We start from the raw sequence: 14,365 nt of genomic DNA, 5'->3' as shown, positions 1-14,365 counted from the left end.
TCTCCCACAACTGTCACTTACCCAATGGTCTTCGTCAACACAGAACTGCACCACCCCCTCCCCTCCCTCCCCTCCCCTCCTTCCCTTCCTCTCCCCTAAAAGTCTTGCTAAACATGTCCTTACTATGTGTATCTCCAAGAGGTATATGGGAGAAGGGGAAGGAAGGAAGGAAGGGAAGGAAGGAAGGAAGGAAGGAAGGAAGGAAGGAAGGGAAGGGAAGGAAGAAAGGGAAGGAAAAAGGAAGGGAAGGGAAGGGAAGGGAAGGGGGAAGGAAGGGAAGGGAAGGGAAGGGAAGTAGAGTAACTTAATATCGATCTTAACTGACAGATAAAGTATGTTGATAGTTCACATCCACCACACCACAGACCAGGAACATACACAGTCTCACTTGACACTATCATACAAGAGAAATAAACCCAGTCTTCTCTCAAGCTACAGAAACAATGTGACCTCATAAAAACTGATATGGTAGGCTTGTTATCGTGTGTGTGTGTGTGTGTGTGTGTGTGTGTGTGTGTGTGTGTGTGTGCATGTGTGTGTGTGTGTGTGTGTGTGTGTGTGTGTGTGTGTGTGTGTGTGTGTGTGTGTGTGTGTGTGTGTGTGTGTGTGTGTGTGTGTGCATGTGTGTGTGTGTGTGTGTTATTAACAGCGATATAGTGACCCCGACCTCCAGTACTTGAGTCCCCCCCCCCAATAACCACAGTTTTCTATGAGTCACCACAAAGATTATTGAAAACAGCCCCAAAGTATAAATTCAACTTCGTAGTTACATAAATTCTGTTTTAAGAAAATCTACATCAAGTTTTGGGATCACGTGAATATTACGACACCCAGCTTATTTTACCTGACGATTAAAACCTAAGTCTACCTGGATGGAAGGTTAGGTTACGTTACATTATGTTAGGTTAGGTTAAGGTGTTTGATTATCAGGTGAAATAAATTGGGGTGTTTAATCTTCATGTAATCCAATGTTATGTGATTGTAGAGTCATTTGCCCCCACGTGTTGTTGGGCGTCACGAGGTCCTATAGTCTGTGTCTGTCTTCACTATCACATGAAGACTTATCAGTTGCCCTCAGTGACGTCACTGCTGTACACACTACGGGTATATTTCTCGTTCATTACAATTTTACAAGGATTATTAAAAGTAATGCATAAATAATTATCATTTATTTCGTAAATTCAGAGACTATAATTTACAGTTTCTATGTCGTCATATTTCGTGAGTGATGGAGAGTTGTAAACTGCCGGAGTTGTACAGTGTCTTGGAACCTCAGGTGGAAATATTCACAACTTTTCGTCATGGTGTTCAGAACTGCCTGTCCTCGAGACGACCGAACTCTTGGTTCCTGACGTAGTAGTTGGAGGCTTCCTGGCAGGGGGTGGCCGACGACTCCATCACGCAGGTCATCTCCTTCTGGTCGAACACGGTTCCCTCGCCGCACATGAAACTAGAAAAAGGAATAGTTATATTTTATGGGATATATGACATGCAGGCCGTTGGTTTATATATTAATATACGGGGCGGCAATATAAGAACGCTTGGATATCTCGTACTGGTGACATATATTACCAACAGACCATCCAGGTTTTGTGACACAATTCCTCAATATCAAGCTAACTCACCTGTACTGGAAGGTCTGGATAGCACCGTCAGAGAAGAGGGCGGGATTACACACATGGAAGACGCGGCAGGAGTTGTCTTGGTCGGCGTAGTAGCCGTAGGGACGGTCAAAGCAGTTGAACGTCGTGGAGATGCTACCCATCAGGACGCTGGCGCCAGAGGGAAGGTTCAGAGGTTCATAGACGCCGCTGATGGTGTCGTCAGAATTCTCAAATGATGATCCAGATCTCTGGAAAGCATTACCCTGGAACTGACTTTGCTGGAAGATGCGATCGTTAGTGTTGAGCTGGGAGCGGGTGGCAGCGTTTTGCTGGTTGAAGTTGCCTTGGCTGGTTCTGTCGATGTTTTGTTGGTTATTGTTGACCTGGAAACGGTTGCCGTTATTCTGCTGAGAAGTGAATGTCTGGAAGCGATTATTAGCATTATTCTGCTGGGATGAGCTACTCTGGAATGCGTTGTCGGCATTCTGTTGGATGGTGTTAGACTGGAAAAGGTTACCAACGTTTTGTTGTGTGGTTCCTGACTGGAAACTGCCACCACTGTTCTGCTGGACGTCGTTGAAGTTGTTGCGTTGGCTCTGCTGGAAAGAACTGTCCTCGAACTGACTGCGGTCAGCAACATTTGCTCTGAACTGGACATTATTGACGAAGGTGCCAGACTGTCTGGAGACGCTGCTGTCAACCAAACCAGACCTGAAGTTGTCTCTCTGAGTGTCTTGTAAGTTGTTGTTGGGCTGGAAGGAGGAACTCTGGAACTGATTCTTGTTGCTATCTGCGGATCTGAAAGTAGAGCTTCCAGTTTGCTGGAAGAATCCCTGATCAGCAAGCCTGACGGCGGGAGTGAAGTCCCTCTTCTGCTGGAACTGTTGACCAGCAGCCAGCGCCGCCGCCAAGACCACTGGAAACACAACATATTACCAACTATGATACACAAACTTGTGACAAGTAAAAAAAATATATATATCCTTATAAAATCGTCACCAAACTTACCCTTTCTAAGGTAATTTTCTTATAAAGCGAAGCATGTTTATATCTTACCTTTACGACATTTGGGTAACTTTTCATATATTAGTGATACATGAAGAACGCTTCTTGAATGGCCAAATTACTGCCTACATTAATGTTGTCTATTTTTAAAGACGTGAATCTTCTCTGTGAAGACCTCGGCCATCCAAGGCTCATAAATGTGTATTGGAAGACTTTACCTCATCATCTGATGATGAGACGATTAATTAATTAACAACTCGTCTTTTGTCTGGAGTGTTGGAGACGAATAATACTTGTTAATGATACTTAATATCTCAAGTTAAACTTTGTAATTATTGATAAGTTAAGACTATGTGTTATGAAGTATGACTTAAGAATTTAAAGACCATCTCACCGATGATGAAGGTCTTCATGACTGTCAGTGTTGGGCAGGTGTGAGCTACTGTCACCTCCCCGCCACAGCCGCCCTTATATACCCTGGGAGACGCCTACGAGAGAGGAGTGAGGGGGACCTGGAGTGGTGAGTCGAGTTGAGCGGGAAGGCGGGTGGTGCAGGTAGGACGGCAGCTATGGCCCATTCTCCCTACCAACCCTGTCTTATACTTCTAATCCTGTCTTCATTATTAATCTTCAACATATTCCTTTCCCTTGGAAGGTTAAAATCAAGAAGTTTCCTTTCGTATTATTTAAATTCACTCGACTTGGTTATGTGTAGAGTGAACTTCAGCATATTGATCACAAGGCGAATGATCCCGAAAAAGTCACTTTAGTTGACAGGTTTGTTAAGTATGATGTTTTGCTTACTGATGAAATCGTCAGATCAAATTACACCGTAATTGTATGCCAAGATTTTATACCAGTCGACATGTTTACAAACTTAGTGGAGTTATTTGATGTAAAAATAGACTTACATTTTTATATGTCCTAATTTCTTGTAAGGCTGAGCTAGTATATGTTTGGTTAGTTTGGGTTAAGTTAGTTTAGATGGGCTTACTTTTTCAAATGACAATACATTAAATTAGCGCAGATTTTATTTGACTATAACTTATATCAAATTTGTTAGGTAAGTTTAAGCTTTGTGATATGTAAATACAATAAATTAGAGATAGTGGTTATCATCGGCCTGACGCCCGCTAGGGTCAGTGTGTATACAACAGGGTACACAAGCCTTTAGGCCGCCGCGCGAGGTTAAGTTGACATCGGTCACTTTAGGGTTGATCAGGTAATGTAAATTTAGGTTGCGTTTGATTCAAATAGTTTAATTTAGATTAAGTTTGTACAGTAAAGGTAATGATAAGTTGATTTGGTTAAATTAGAGGAAAGTCAAGTATAGATAATTTAGACTAACTTAGGTTAGATAAAGTTCATTTAGATTACGTTAGAAGAGACTGAGTTAAATTGGGATAAAATAGGTCAATTCAGGTTGAGTATAACTACTGAAGTTGTACTTTATTTATAAGTAATACAACCAGTCAGACACGAGCTGTGAAGAGTGAAAGTAGCGCTACAGGACTAGTACTGATAAAGACTCACTCAAGATGACACCCAACACTACACCAAGGTCTGGTGGTGGGGGGCTGGAGGCTCTGCTCTCTCAAGGTCATCGGGTGTTGAATAACGTGCAGAGTCTCACATTCCCTAGATTGTTTACTTTCTATTTTCGTCTTCTTGCTTCTTCTTATTCATCTTTTTATTTCTGTGTCTTTGTGTACTTGAAGAATAGTTTAGTGATCCATCATGTATATTGTCTTTGATTATATGTTAATAGGTGTGTTTGTGTGTTGTTACAACCGTGTCGTATTTTTCTATTTTTTTATATATAACATGCTCCCATGTTGTTCCATATTATTCCTGTAATGATGTGTTAAATTTACTATTATATATTCTAGTCACCTTACCCTGTGCTGTTAAGGTTTTAACTGTCATTATTTGTTCAAGCCCATCTTATTTCTTTATTTAGTATTGTTACAAGTATTCTTTGTTCTCTAACGACCATCTGCATCGTTAAACGACCCACCGGCGGGTCGCGTGGCGGGAAACCGACCTTATATATAGGACCCACCAACTGACGGAGTTAGTTCGGTCCTCTTGTCATACAGTTCACACACTCGTCACCTGTTTCTTATACTTAATTTATTTGTGTTGTTCCTGTCGCCACCAATGTGGTATATCTATGTGAGTACCTATTTATGTCTCTATTTATGTCCATCAGTATTTGCTTAGTTACATTTAAGTAATTCAGTGTTGGTTCCACGTTAGTTAATTTCAGTGTTAGTTTTTATATGTTTATTCAGTGTTAACGTAATCCAATGCTTTATTTCTATTCTATAGATGTTTAGTATCATTTGTGTCTTAAAAGTTTCGATGGTGAATCAATTTGTTGTGACAGTCTACGAGGCTCTTTATTGTGTTAAGATTTAATGAATTAAATTCTTAAAGGTTTACTTTATTTATTTTTATTCCATTTTAATTTACTTCACTTTTTTGTTTGGTTACGCCTAGAACCTGGATATTTAAGTAAATTAAGAGACGGCGTAACAGTGTGTGTGGGTGTGTGTGTGTGTGTGGTGTGTGTGTGTGTGTGTGTGTGGTGTGTGTGTGTGTGTGTGTGTGTGTGTGTGTGTGTGTGTGTGTGTGTGTGTGTGTGTGTGTGTGTGTGTGCATGTGTGTGTGTGTGTGTGTGTGTGTGTTATTAACAGCGATATGGTGACTCCGACCTCCAGTACTTGAGTCCCCCCCAATAACCACAGTTTTCTATGAGTCACCACAAAGATTATTGAAAACAGCCCCAAAGTTTAAATTCAACTTCGTAATTACATAAATTCTGTTTTAAGAAAATCTACATCAAGTTTTGGGATCACGTGAATATTACGACACCCAGCTTATTTTACCTGACGATTAAAACCTAAGTCTACCTGGATGGAAGGTTAGGTTACGTTACATTATGTTAGGTTAGGTTAAGGTGTTTGATTATCAGGTGAAATAAATTGGGGTGTTTAATCTTCATGTAATCCAATGTTATGTGATTGTAGAGTCATTTGCCCCCACTTGTTGTTGGGCGTCACGAGGTCCTATAGTCTGTGTCTGTCTTCACTATCACATGAAGACTTATCAGTTGCCCTCAGTGACGTCACTGCTCTACACACTTCGGGTATATTTCTCGTTCATTACAATTTTACAAGGATTATTAAAAGTAATGCATAAATAATTATCATTTATTTCGTAAATTCAGAGACTATAATTTACAGTTTCTATGTCGTCATATTTCGTGAGTGATGGAGAGTTGTAAACTGCCGGAGTTGTACAGTGTCTTGGAACCTCAGGTGGAAATATTCACAACTTTTCGTCATGGTGTTCAGAACTGCCTGTCCTCGAGACGACCGAACTCTTGGTTCCTGACGTAGTAGTTGGAGGCTTCCTGGCAGGGGGTGGCCGACGACTCCATCACGCAGGTCATCTCCTTCTGGTCGAACACGGTTCCCTCGCCGCACATGAAACTAGAATAAGGAATAGATATGTTATATGGGATATATGACATGCAGGCCGTTGGTTTATATATTAATATACAGGGCGCCTTAATATAAGAACGTATTTATATCTCGTACTGGTATATATTACCGCTAACAATTATCCAGGTTTTGTGACACAATTCCTCAATATCAAACTAACTCACCTGTACTGGAAGGTTTGGATAGCACCGTCAGAGAAGAGGGCGGGATTACACACATGGAAGACGCGGCAGGAGTTGTCTTGGTCGGCGTAGTAGCCGTAGGGACGGTCAAAGCAGTTGAACGTCGTGGAGATGCTACCCATCAGGACGCTGGCGCCAGAGGGAAGGTTCAGAGGTTCATAGACGCCGCTGATGGTGTCGTCAGAATTCTCAAATGATGATCCAGATCTCTGGAAAGTATTATCCTGGAACTGACTTTGCTGGAAGATGCGATCGTTAGTGTTGATCTGGGAACGGGTGGCAGCGTTTTGCTGGTTGAAGTTGCCTTGGCTGGTTCTGTCGATGTTTGGTTGGTTGTTGTTGACCTGGAAACGGTTGCCGTTATTCGGCTGAGAAGTGAATGTCTGGAAGCGATTATTAGCATTATTCTGCTGGGATGAGCTACTCTGGAATGCGTTGTCGGCATTCTGTTGGATGGTGTTAGACTGGAAAAGGTTTCCAACGTTTTGTTGTGTGGCTCCTGACTGGAAACTGCTACCACTGTTCTGCTGGACGTCGTTGAAGTTGTTGCGTTGGCTCTGCTGGAAAGAACTGTCCTGGAACTGACTGCGGTCAGCAACATTTGCTCTGAACTGGACATTATTGAGGAAGGTGCCAGACTGTCTGGAGACGCTGCTGTCAACCAAACCAGACCTGAAGTTGTCTCTCTGAGTGTCTTGTAAGTTGTTGTTGGACTGGAAGGAGGAACTCTGGAACTGATTCTTGTTGCTATCTGCTGATCTGAAAGTAGAGCTTTCAGTTTGCTGGAAGAATCCCTGATCAGCAAGCCTGACGGCGGGAGTGAAGTCCCTCGTCTGCTGGAACTGTTGACCAGCAGCCAGCGCCGCCGCCAAGACCACTGGAAACACAACATATTACCAACTATGACACACAAACTTGTGACAAGTAAAAAAAAAATATATATCTTTATAAAATCGTCACCAATCTTGCCCTATGTAACGTAATGTTATTATAAAGCGAAGCATGTTTATATCTTACCTTTACGACATTTGGGTAACTTTTCATATATTAGTGATACATGAAGAACGCTTCTTGAATGGCCAAATTACTGCCTACATTAATGTTGTCTATTTTTAAAGACGTGAATCTTCTCTGTGAAGACCTCGGCCATCCAAGGCTCATAAATGTGTATTGGAAGACTTTACCTCATCATCTGATGATGAGACGATTAATTAATTAACAACTCGTCTTTTTTTCTGGAGTGTTGGAGACGAATAATACTTGTTAATGATACTTAATATCTCAAGTTGAACTTTGTAATTATTGATAAGTTAAGACTATGTGTTATGAAGTAAGACTTAAGAAATTAAAGACCATCTCACCGATGATGAAGGTCTTCATGACTGTCAGTGTTGGGCAGGTGTGAGCTACTGTCACCTCCCCGCCACAGCCGCCCTTATATACCCTGGGAGACGCCTACGAGAGAGGAGTGATGGGGACCTGGAGTGGTGAGTCGAGTTGAGCGGGAAGGCGGGTGTTGCAGGTAGGACGGCAGCTATGGCCCATTCTCCCTACCAACCCTGTCTTATACTTCTAATCCTGTCTTCATTATTAATCTTCAACATATTCCTTTCCCTTGGAAGGTTAAAATCAAGAAGTTTCCTTTCGTATTATTTAAATTCACTCGACTTGGTTATGTGTAGAGTGAACTTCAGCATATTGATCACAAGGCGAATGATCCCGAAAAAGTCACTTTAGTTGACAGGTTTGTTAAGTATGATGTTTTGCTTACTGATGAAATCGTCAGATCAAATTACACCGTAATTGTATGCCAAGTTTTTATACCAGTCGACATGTTTACAAACTTAGTGGAGTTATTTGATGTAAAAATAGACTTACATTTTTATATGTCCTAATTTCTTGTAAGGCTGAGCTAGTATATGTTTGGTTAGTTTGGGTTAAGTTAGTTTAGATGGGTTTACTTTTTCAAATGACAATACATTAAATTAGCGCAGATTTTATTTGACTATAACTTATATCAAATTTGTTAAGTAAGTTTAAGCTTTGTGATATGTGAATACAATAAATTAGAGATAGTGGTTATCATCGGCCTGACGCCCGCTAGGGTCAGTGTGTATACACCAGGGTACACAAGCCTTTAGGCCGCCGCGCGAGGTTAAGTTGACATCGATCACTTTAGGGTTGATCAGGTAATGTAAATTTAGGTTTGCGTTTGATTCAAATAGTTTAATTTAGATTAAGTTTGTACAGTAAAGGTAATGATAAGTTGATTTGGTTAAATTAGAGGAAAGTCAAGTATAGATAATTTAGACTAACTTAGGTTAGATAAAGTTCATTTAGATTACGTTGGAAGAGACTGAGTTAAATTGGGATTAGTTAGGTCAATTCAGGTTAAGTATAACTACTGAAGTTGTACTTTATTTATAAGTAATGCAACCAGTCAGACACGAGCTGTGAAGAGTGAAAGTAGCGCTACAGGACTAGTACTGATAAAGACTCACTCAAGATGACACCCAACACTACACCAAGGTCTGGTGGTGGGGGGCTGGAGGCTCTGCTCTCTCAAGGTCATCGGGTGTTGAATAACGTGCAGAGTCTCACATTCCCTAGATTGTTTACTTTCTATTTTCGTCTTCTTGCTTCTTCTTATTCATCTTTTTATTTCTGTGTCTTTGTGTACTTGAAGAATAGTTTAGTGATCCATCATGTATATTGTCTTTGATTATATGTTAATAGGTGTGTGTGTGTGTGCGCGTGTGTTGTTACAACCATGTCGTATTTTTCTATTTTTTTATATATAACATGCTCCCATGTTGTTCCATATTATTCCTGTAATGATGTGTTAAATTTACTATTATATATTCTAGTCGCCTTACCCTGTGCTGTTAAGGTTTTAACTGTCATTATTTGTTCAAGCCCATCTTATTTCTTTATTTAGTATTGTAACAAGTATTCTTTGTTCTCTAACGACCATCTGCATCGTTAGACGACCCACCGGCGGGTCGCGTGGCGGGAAACCGACCTTATATATAGGACCCACCAACTGACGGAGTTAGTTCGGTCCTCTTGTCATACAGTTCACACACTCGTCACCTGTTTCTTATACTTAATTTATTTGTATTGTTCCTGTCGCCACCAATGTGGTATATCTATGTGAGTACCTATTTATGTCTCTATTTATGTCCATCAGTATTTGCTTAGTTACATTTAAGTAATTCAGTGTTGTTTCACGTTAGTTAATTTCAGTGTTCGTTTTTATATGTTTATGCAGTGTTAACGTAATCCAATGCTTTATTTTTATTCTATAGATGTTTAGTATCATTTGTGTCTTAAAAGTTTCGATGGTGAATCAATTTGTTGTGACAGCCTACGAGGCTCTTTATTGTGTTAATATTTAATAAATTAAATTCTTAATGGTTTACTTAATTTATTTTTATTCCCTTTTAGTTTACTTCACTTTTTTGTTTGGTTACGCCTAGAACCTGGATATTTAAGTAAATTAAGAGACGGAGTAACAGTGGGTGTGTGTGTGTGTGTTTGTGTGTGTTTGTGTGTGTGTGTGTGTGTTATTAACAGCGATATAGTGACCCCGACCTCCAGTACTTGAGTCCCCCCCCCCAATAACCACAGTTTTCTATGAGTCACCACAAAGATTATTGAAAACAGCCCCAAAGTATAAATTCAACTTCGTAGTTACATAAATTCTGTTTTAAGAAAATCTACATCAAGTTTTGGGATCACGTGAATATTACGACACCCAGCTTATTTTACCTGACGATTAAAACCTAAGTCTACCTGGATGGAAGGTTAGGTTACGTTACATTATGTTAGGTTAGGTTAAGGTGTTTGATTATCAGGTGAAATAAATTGGGGTGTTTAATCTTCATGTAATCCAATGTTATGTGATTGTAGAGTCATTTGCCCCCACGTGTTGTTGGGCGTCACGAGGTCCTATAGTCTGTGTCTGTCTTCACTATCACATGAAGACTTATCAGTTGCCCTCAGTGACGTCACTGCTGTACACACTACGGGTATATTTCTCGTTCATTACAATTTTACAAGGATTATTAAAAGTAATGCATAAATAATTATCATTTATTTCGTAAATTCAGAGACTATAATTTACAGTTTCTATGTCGTCATATTTCGTGAGTGATGGAGAGTTGTAAACTGCCGGAGTTGTACAGTGTCTTGGAACCTCAGGTGGAAATATTCACAACTTTTCGTCATGGTGTTCAGAACTGCCTGTCCTCGAGACGACCGAACTCTTGGTTCCTGACGTAGTAGTTGGAGGCTTCCTGGCAGGGGGTGGCCGACGACTCCATCACGCAGGTCATCTCCTTCTGGTCGAACACGGTTCCCTCGCCGCACATGAAACTAGAAAAAGGAATAGTTATATTTTATGGGATATATGACATGCAGGCCGTTGGTTTATATATTAATATACGGGGCGGCAATATAAGAACGCTTGGATATCTCGTACTGGTGACATATATTACCAACAGACCATCCAGGTTTTGCGACACAATTCCTCAATATCAAACTAACTCACACCTGTACTGAAGGTTTGGCGGCACCGTCAGAGAAGAGGGCGGGACGGCGCGAAGCTACGGAAGACGCGGCAGGAGTTGTCTTGGTCGGCGTAGTAGCTGCATTGGACAAAGCAGTTGAACGTAGTGAGATGCTACCCATCAGACGCTGGTGCCAGAGGGTTCAGAGGTCGATGAACTGACTTGTTGATCTGGGGAACGTGGCGCGTTTGCTGGCTGGAATGTTCGGCTGGTTCTGCCGATGTTTGCTGGTTGTTGCTGACCCGGAAACGGCTGCCGTTATTCTGCTGAGAAGTGAATGTCTGGAAGCGATTATTAGCATTATTCTGCTGGGATGAGCTACTCTGGAATGCGTTGTCGGCATTCTGTTGGATGGTGTTAGACTGGAAAAGGTTACCAACGTTTTGTTGTGTGGTTCCTGACTGGAAACTGCCACCACTGTTCTGCTGGACGTCGTTGAAGTTGTTGCGTTGGCTCTGCTGGAAAGAACTGTCCTCGAACTGACTGCGGTCAGCAACATTTGCTCTGAACTGGACATTATTGACGAAGGTGCCAGACTGTCTGGAGACGCTGCTGTCAACCAAACGAGACCTGAAGTTGTCTCTCTGAGTGTCTTGTAAGTTGTTGTTGGGCTGGAAGGAGGAACTCTGGAACTGATTCTTGTTGCTATCTGCGGATCTGAAAGTAGAGCTTCCAGTTTGCTGGAAGAATCCCTGATCAGCAAGCCTGACGGCGGGAGTGAAGTCCCTCTTCTGCTGGAACTGTTGACCAGCAGCCAGCGCCGCCGCCAAGACCACTGGAAACACAACATATTACCAACTATGATACACAAACTTGTGACAAGTAAAAAAAATATATATATCCTTATAAAATCGTCACCAAACTTACCCTTTCTAAGGTAATTTTCTTATAAAGCGAAGCATGTTTATATCTTACCTTTACGACATTTGGGTAACTTTTCATATATTAGTGATACATGAAGAACGCTTCTTGAATGGCCAAATTACTGCCTACATTAATGTTGTCTATTTTTAAAGACGTAAATCTTCTCTGTGAAGACCTCGGCCATCCAAGGCTCATAAATGTGTATTGGAAGACTTTACCTCATCATCTGATGATGAGACGATTAATTAATTAACAACTCGTCTTTTGTCCTCGGCCATCCAAGGCTCATAAATGTGTATTGGAAGACTTTACCTCATCATCTGATGATGAGACGATTAATTAATTAACAACTCGTCTTTTGTCTGGAGTGTTGGAGACGAATAATACTTGTTAATGATACTTAATATCTCAAGTTAAACTTTGTAATTATTGATAAGTTAAGACTATGTGTTATGAAGTATGACTTAAGAATTTAAAGACCATCTCACCGATGATGAAGGTCTTCATGACTGTCAGTGTTGGGCAGGTGTGAGCTACTGTCACCTCCCCGCCACAGCCGCCCTTATATACCCTGGGAGACGCCTACGAGAGAGGAGTGAGGGGGACCTGGAGTGGTGAGTCGAGTTGAGCGGGAAGGCGGGTGGTGCAGGTAGGACGGCAGCTATGGCCCATTCTCCCTACCAACCCTGTCTTATACTTCTAATCCTGTCTTCATTATTAATCTTCAACATATTCCTTTCCCTTGGAAGGTTAAAATCAAGAAGTTTCCTTTCGTATTATTTAAATTCACTCGACTTGGTTATGTGTAGAGTGAACTTCAGCATATTGATCACAAGGCGAATGATCCCGAAAAAGTCACTTTAGTTGACAGGTTTGTTAAGTATGACGTTTTGCTTACTGATGAAATCGTCAGATCAAATTACACCGTAATTGTATGCCAAGATTTTATACCAGTCGACATGTTTACAAACTTAGTGGAGTTATTTGATGTAAAAATAGACTTACATTTTTATATGTCCTAATTTCTTGTAAGGCTGAGCTAGTATATGTTTGGTTAGTTTGGGTTAAGTTAGTTTAGATGGGTTTACTTTTTCAAATGACAATACATTAAATTAGCGCAGATTTTATTTGACTATAACTTATATCAAATTTGTTAGGTAAGTTTAAGCTTTGTGATATGTAAATACAATAAATTAGAGATAGTGGTTATCATCGGCCTGACGCCTGCTAGGGTCAGTGTGTATACACCAGGGTACACAAGCCTTTAGGCCGCCGCGCGAGGTTAAGTTGACATCGGTCACTTTAGGGTTGATCAGGTAATGTAAATTTAGGTTGCGTTTGATTCAAATAGTTTAATTTAGATTAAGTTTGTACAGTAAAGGTAATGATAAGTTGATTTGGTTAAATTAGAGGAAAGTCAAGTATAGATAATTTAGACTAACTTAGGTTAGATAAAGTTCATTTAGATTACGTTGGAAGAGACTGAGTTAAATTGGGATTAGTTAGGTCAATTCAGGTTAAGTATAACTACTGAAGTTGTACTTTATTTATAAGTAATGCAACCAGTCAGACACGAGCTGTGAAGAGTGAAAGTAGCGCTACAGGACTAGTACTGATAAAGACTCACTCAAGATGACACCCAACACTACACCAAGGTCTGGTGGTGGGGGGCTGGAGGCTCTGCTCTCTCAAGGTCATCGGGTGTTGAATAACGTGCAGAGTCTCACATTCCCTAGATTGTTTACTTTCTATTTTCGTCTTCTTGCTTCTTCTTATTCATCTTTTTATTTCTGTGTCTTTGTGTACTTGAAGAATAGTTTAGTGATCCATCATGTATATTGTCTTTGATTATATGTTAATAGGTGCGTGTGTGTGTGTGCGTGCGTGTTTGTGTTGTTACAACCGTGTCGTATTTTTCTATTTTTTTATATATAACATGCTCCCATGTTGTTCCATATTATTCCTGTAATGATGTGTTAAATTTACTATTATATATTCTAGTCACCTTACCCTGTGCTGTTAAGGTTTTAACTGTCATTATTTGTTCAAGCCCATCTTATTTCTTTATTTAGTATTGTTACAAGTATTCTTTGTTCTCTAACGACCATCTGCATCGTTAAACGACCCACCGGCGGGTCGCGTGGCGGGAAACCGACCTTATATGTAGGACCCACCAACTGACGGAGTTAGTTCGGTCCTCTTGTCATACAGTTCACACACTCGTCACCTGTTTCTTATACTTAATTTATTTGTGTTGTTCCTGTCGCCACCAATGTGGTATATCTATGTGAGTACCTATTTATGTCTCTATTTATGTCCATCAGTATTTGCTTAGTTACATTTAAGTAATTCAGTGTTGTTTCACGTTAGTTAATTTCAGAGTTAGTTTTTATATGTTTATGCAGTGTTAACGTAATCCAATGCTTTATTTCTATTCTATAGATGTTTAGTATCATTTGTGTCTTAAAAGTTTCGATGGTGAATCAATTTGTTGTGACAGTCTACGAGGCTCTTTATTGTGTTAATATTTAATGAATTAAATTCTTAAAGGTTTACTTTATTTATTTTTATTCCCTTTTAATTTACTTCACTTTTTTGTTTGGTTACGCCTAGAACCTGGATATTTAAGT

At 40.3% G+C, this 14,365-nt stretch overlaps 2 protein-coding genes across 2 annotated transcripts; both read right to left on the bottom strand.

Annotated features, from left to right (window-relative positions):
* Positions 1–1,154: 1,154 nt before the first annotated feature.
* LOC121871131 (homeobox protein 2-like) lies at positions 1,155–3,064 on the bottom strand. Its single transcript, XM_042373276.1, has 3 exons — positions 3,004–3,064; positions 1,626–2,520; positions 1,155–1,450 (listed from the first exon to the last, which is right to left on the bottom strand). The coding sequence occupies exons 1-3, from the start codon at positions 3,020–3,022 to the stop codon at positions 1,309–1,311; spliced, it is 1,056 nt and encodes a 351-aa protein (XP_042229210.1). The 5' UTR covers positions 3,023–3,064; the 3' UTR covers positions 1,155–1,308.
* Positions 3,065–5,810: 2,746 nt separating this feature from the next.
* Positions 5,811–7,721, bottom strand: LOC121871130 (uncharacterized protein DDB_G0283357-like). Its single transcript, XM_042373275.1, has 3 exons — positions 7,662–7,721; positions 6,283–7,177; positions 5,811–6,106 (listed from the first exon to the last, which is right to left on the bottom strand). Exons 1-3 carry the CDS (start codon positions 7,678–7,680, stop codon positions 5,965–5,967), a joined length of 1,056 nt encoding a protein of 351 aa, XP_042229209.1. The 5' UTR covers positions 7,681–7,721; the 3' UTR covers positions 5,811–5,964.
* Between the last annotated feature and the right edge of the window lie 6,644 nt (positions 7,722–14,365).

This window comes from Homarus americanus, unplaced genomic scaffold (genome assembly GCF_018991925.1).
Source record: "Homarus americanus isolate GMGI-L3 unplaced genomic scaffold, GMGI_Hamer_2.0 scaffold40565, whole genome shotgun sequence".
Taxonomy (NCBI): domain Eukaryota; kingdom Metazoa; phylum Arthropoda; class Malacostraca; order Decapoda; family Nephropidae; genus Homarus; species Homarus americanus.
This window is presented reverse-complemented; position numbering and strand designations above follow the sequence as displayed.

What these genes read in the sequence shown, in the direction of transcription:
- LOC121871131 (XM_042373276.1), bottom strand. An exon ending in ATCCAGACCTTCCAGTACAG is followed by an intron (nt 1,451 to 1,625) that starts GTGAGTTAGCTT and finishes TCCTTTTTCTAG; the next exon opens with TTTCATGTGCGGCGAGGGAA.
- LOC121871130 (XM_042373275.1), bottom strand. An exon ending in ATCCAAACCTTCCAGTACAG is followed by an intron (nt 6,107 to 6,282) that starts GTGAGTTAGTTT and finishes TCCTTATTCTAG; the next exon opens with TTTCATGTGCGGCGAGGGAA.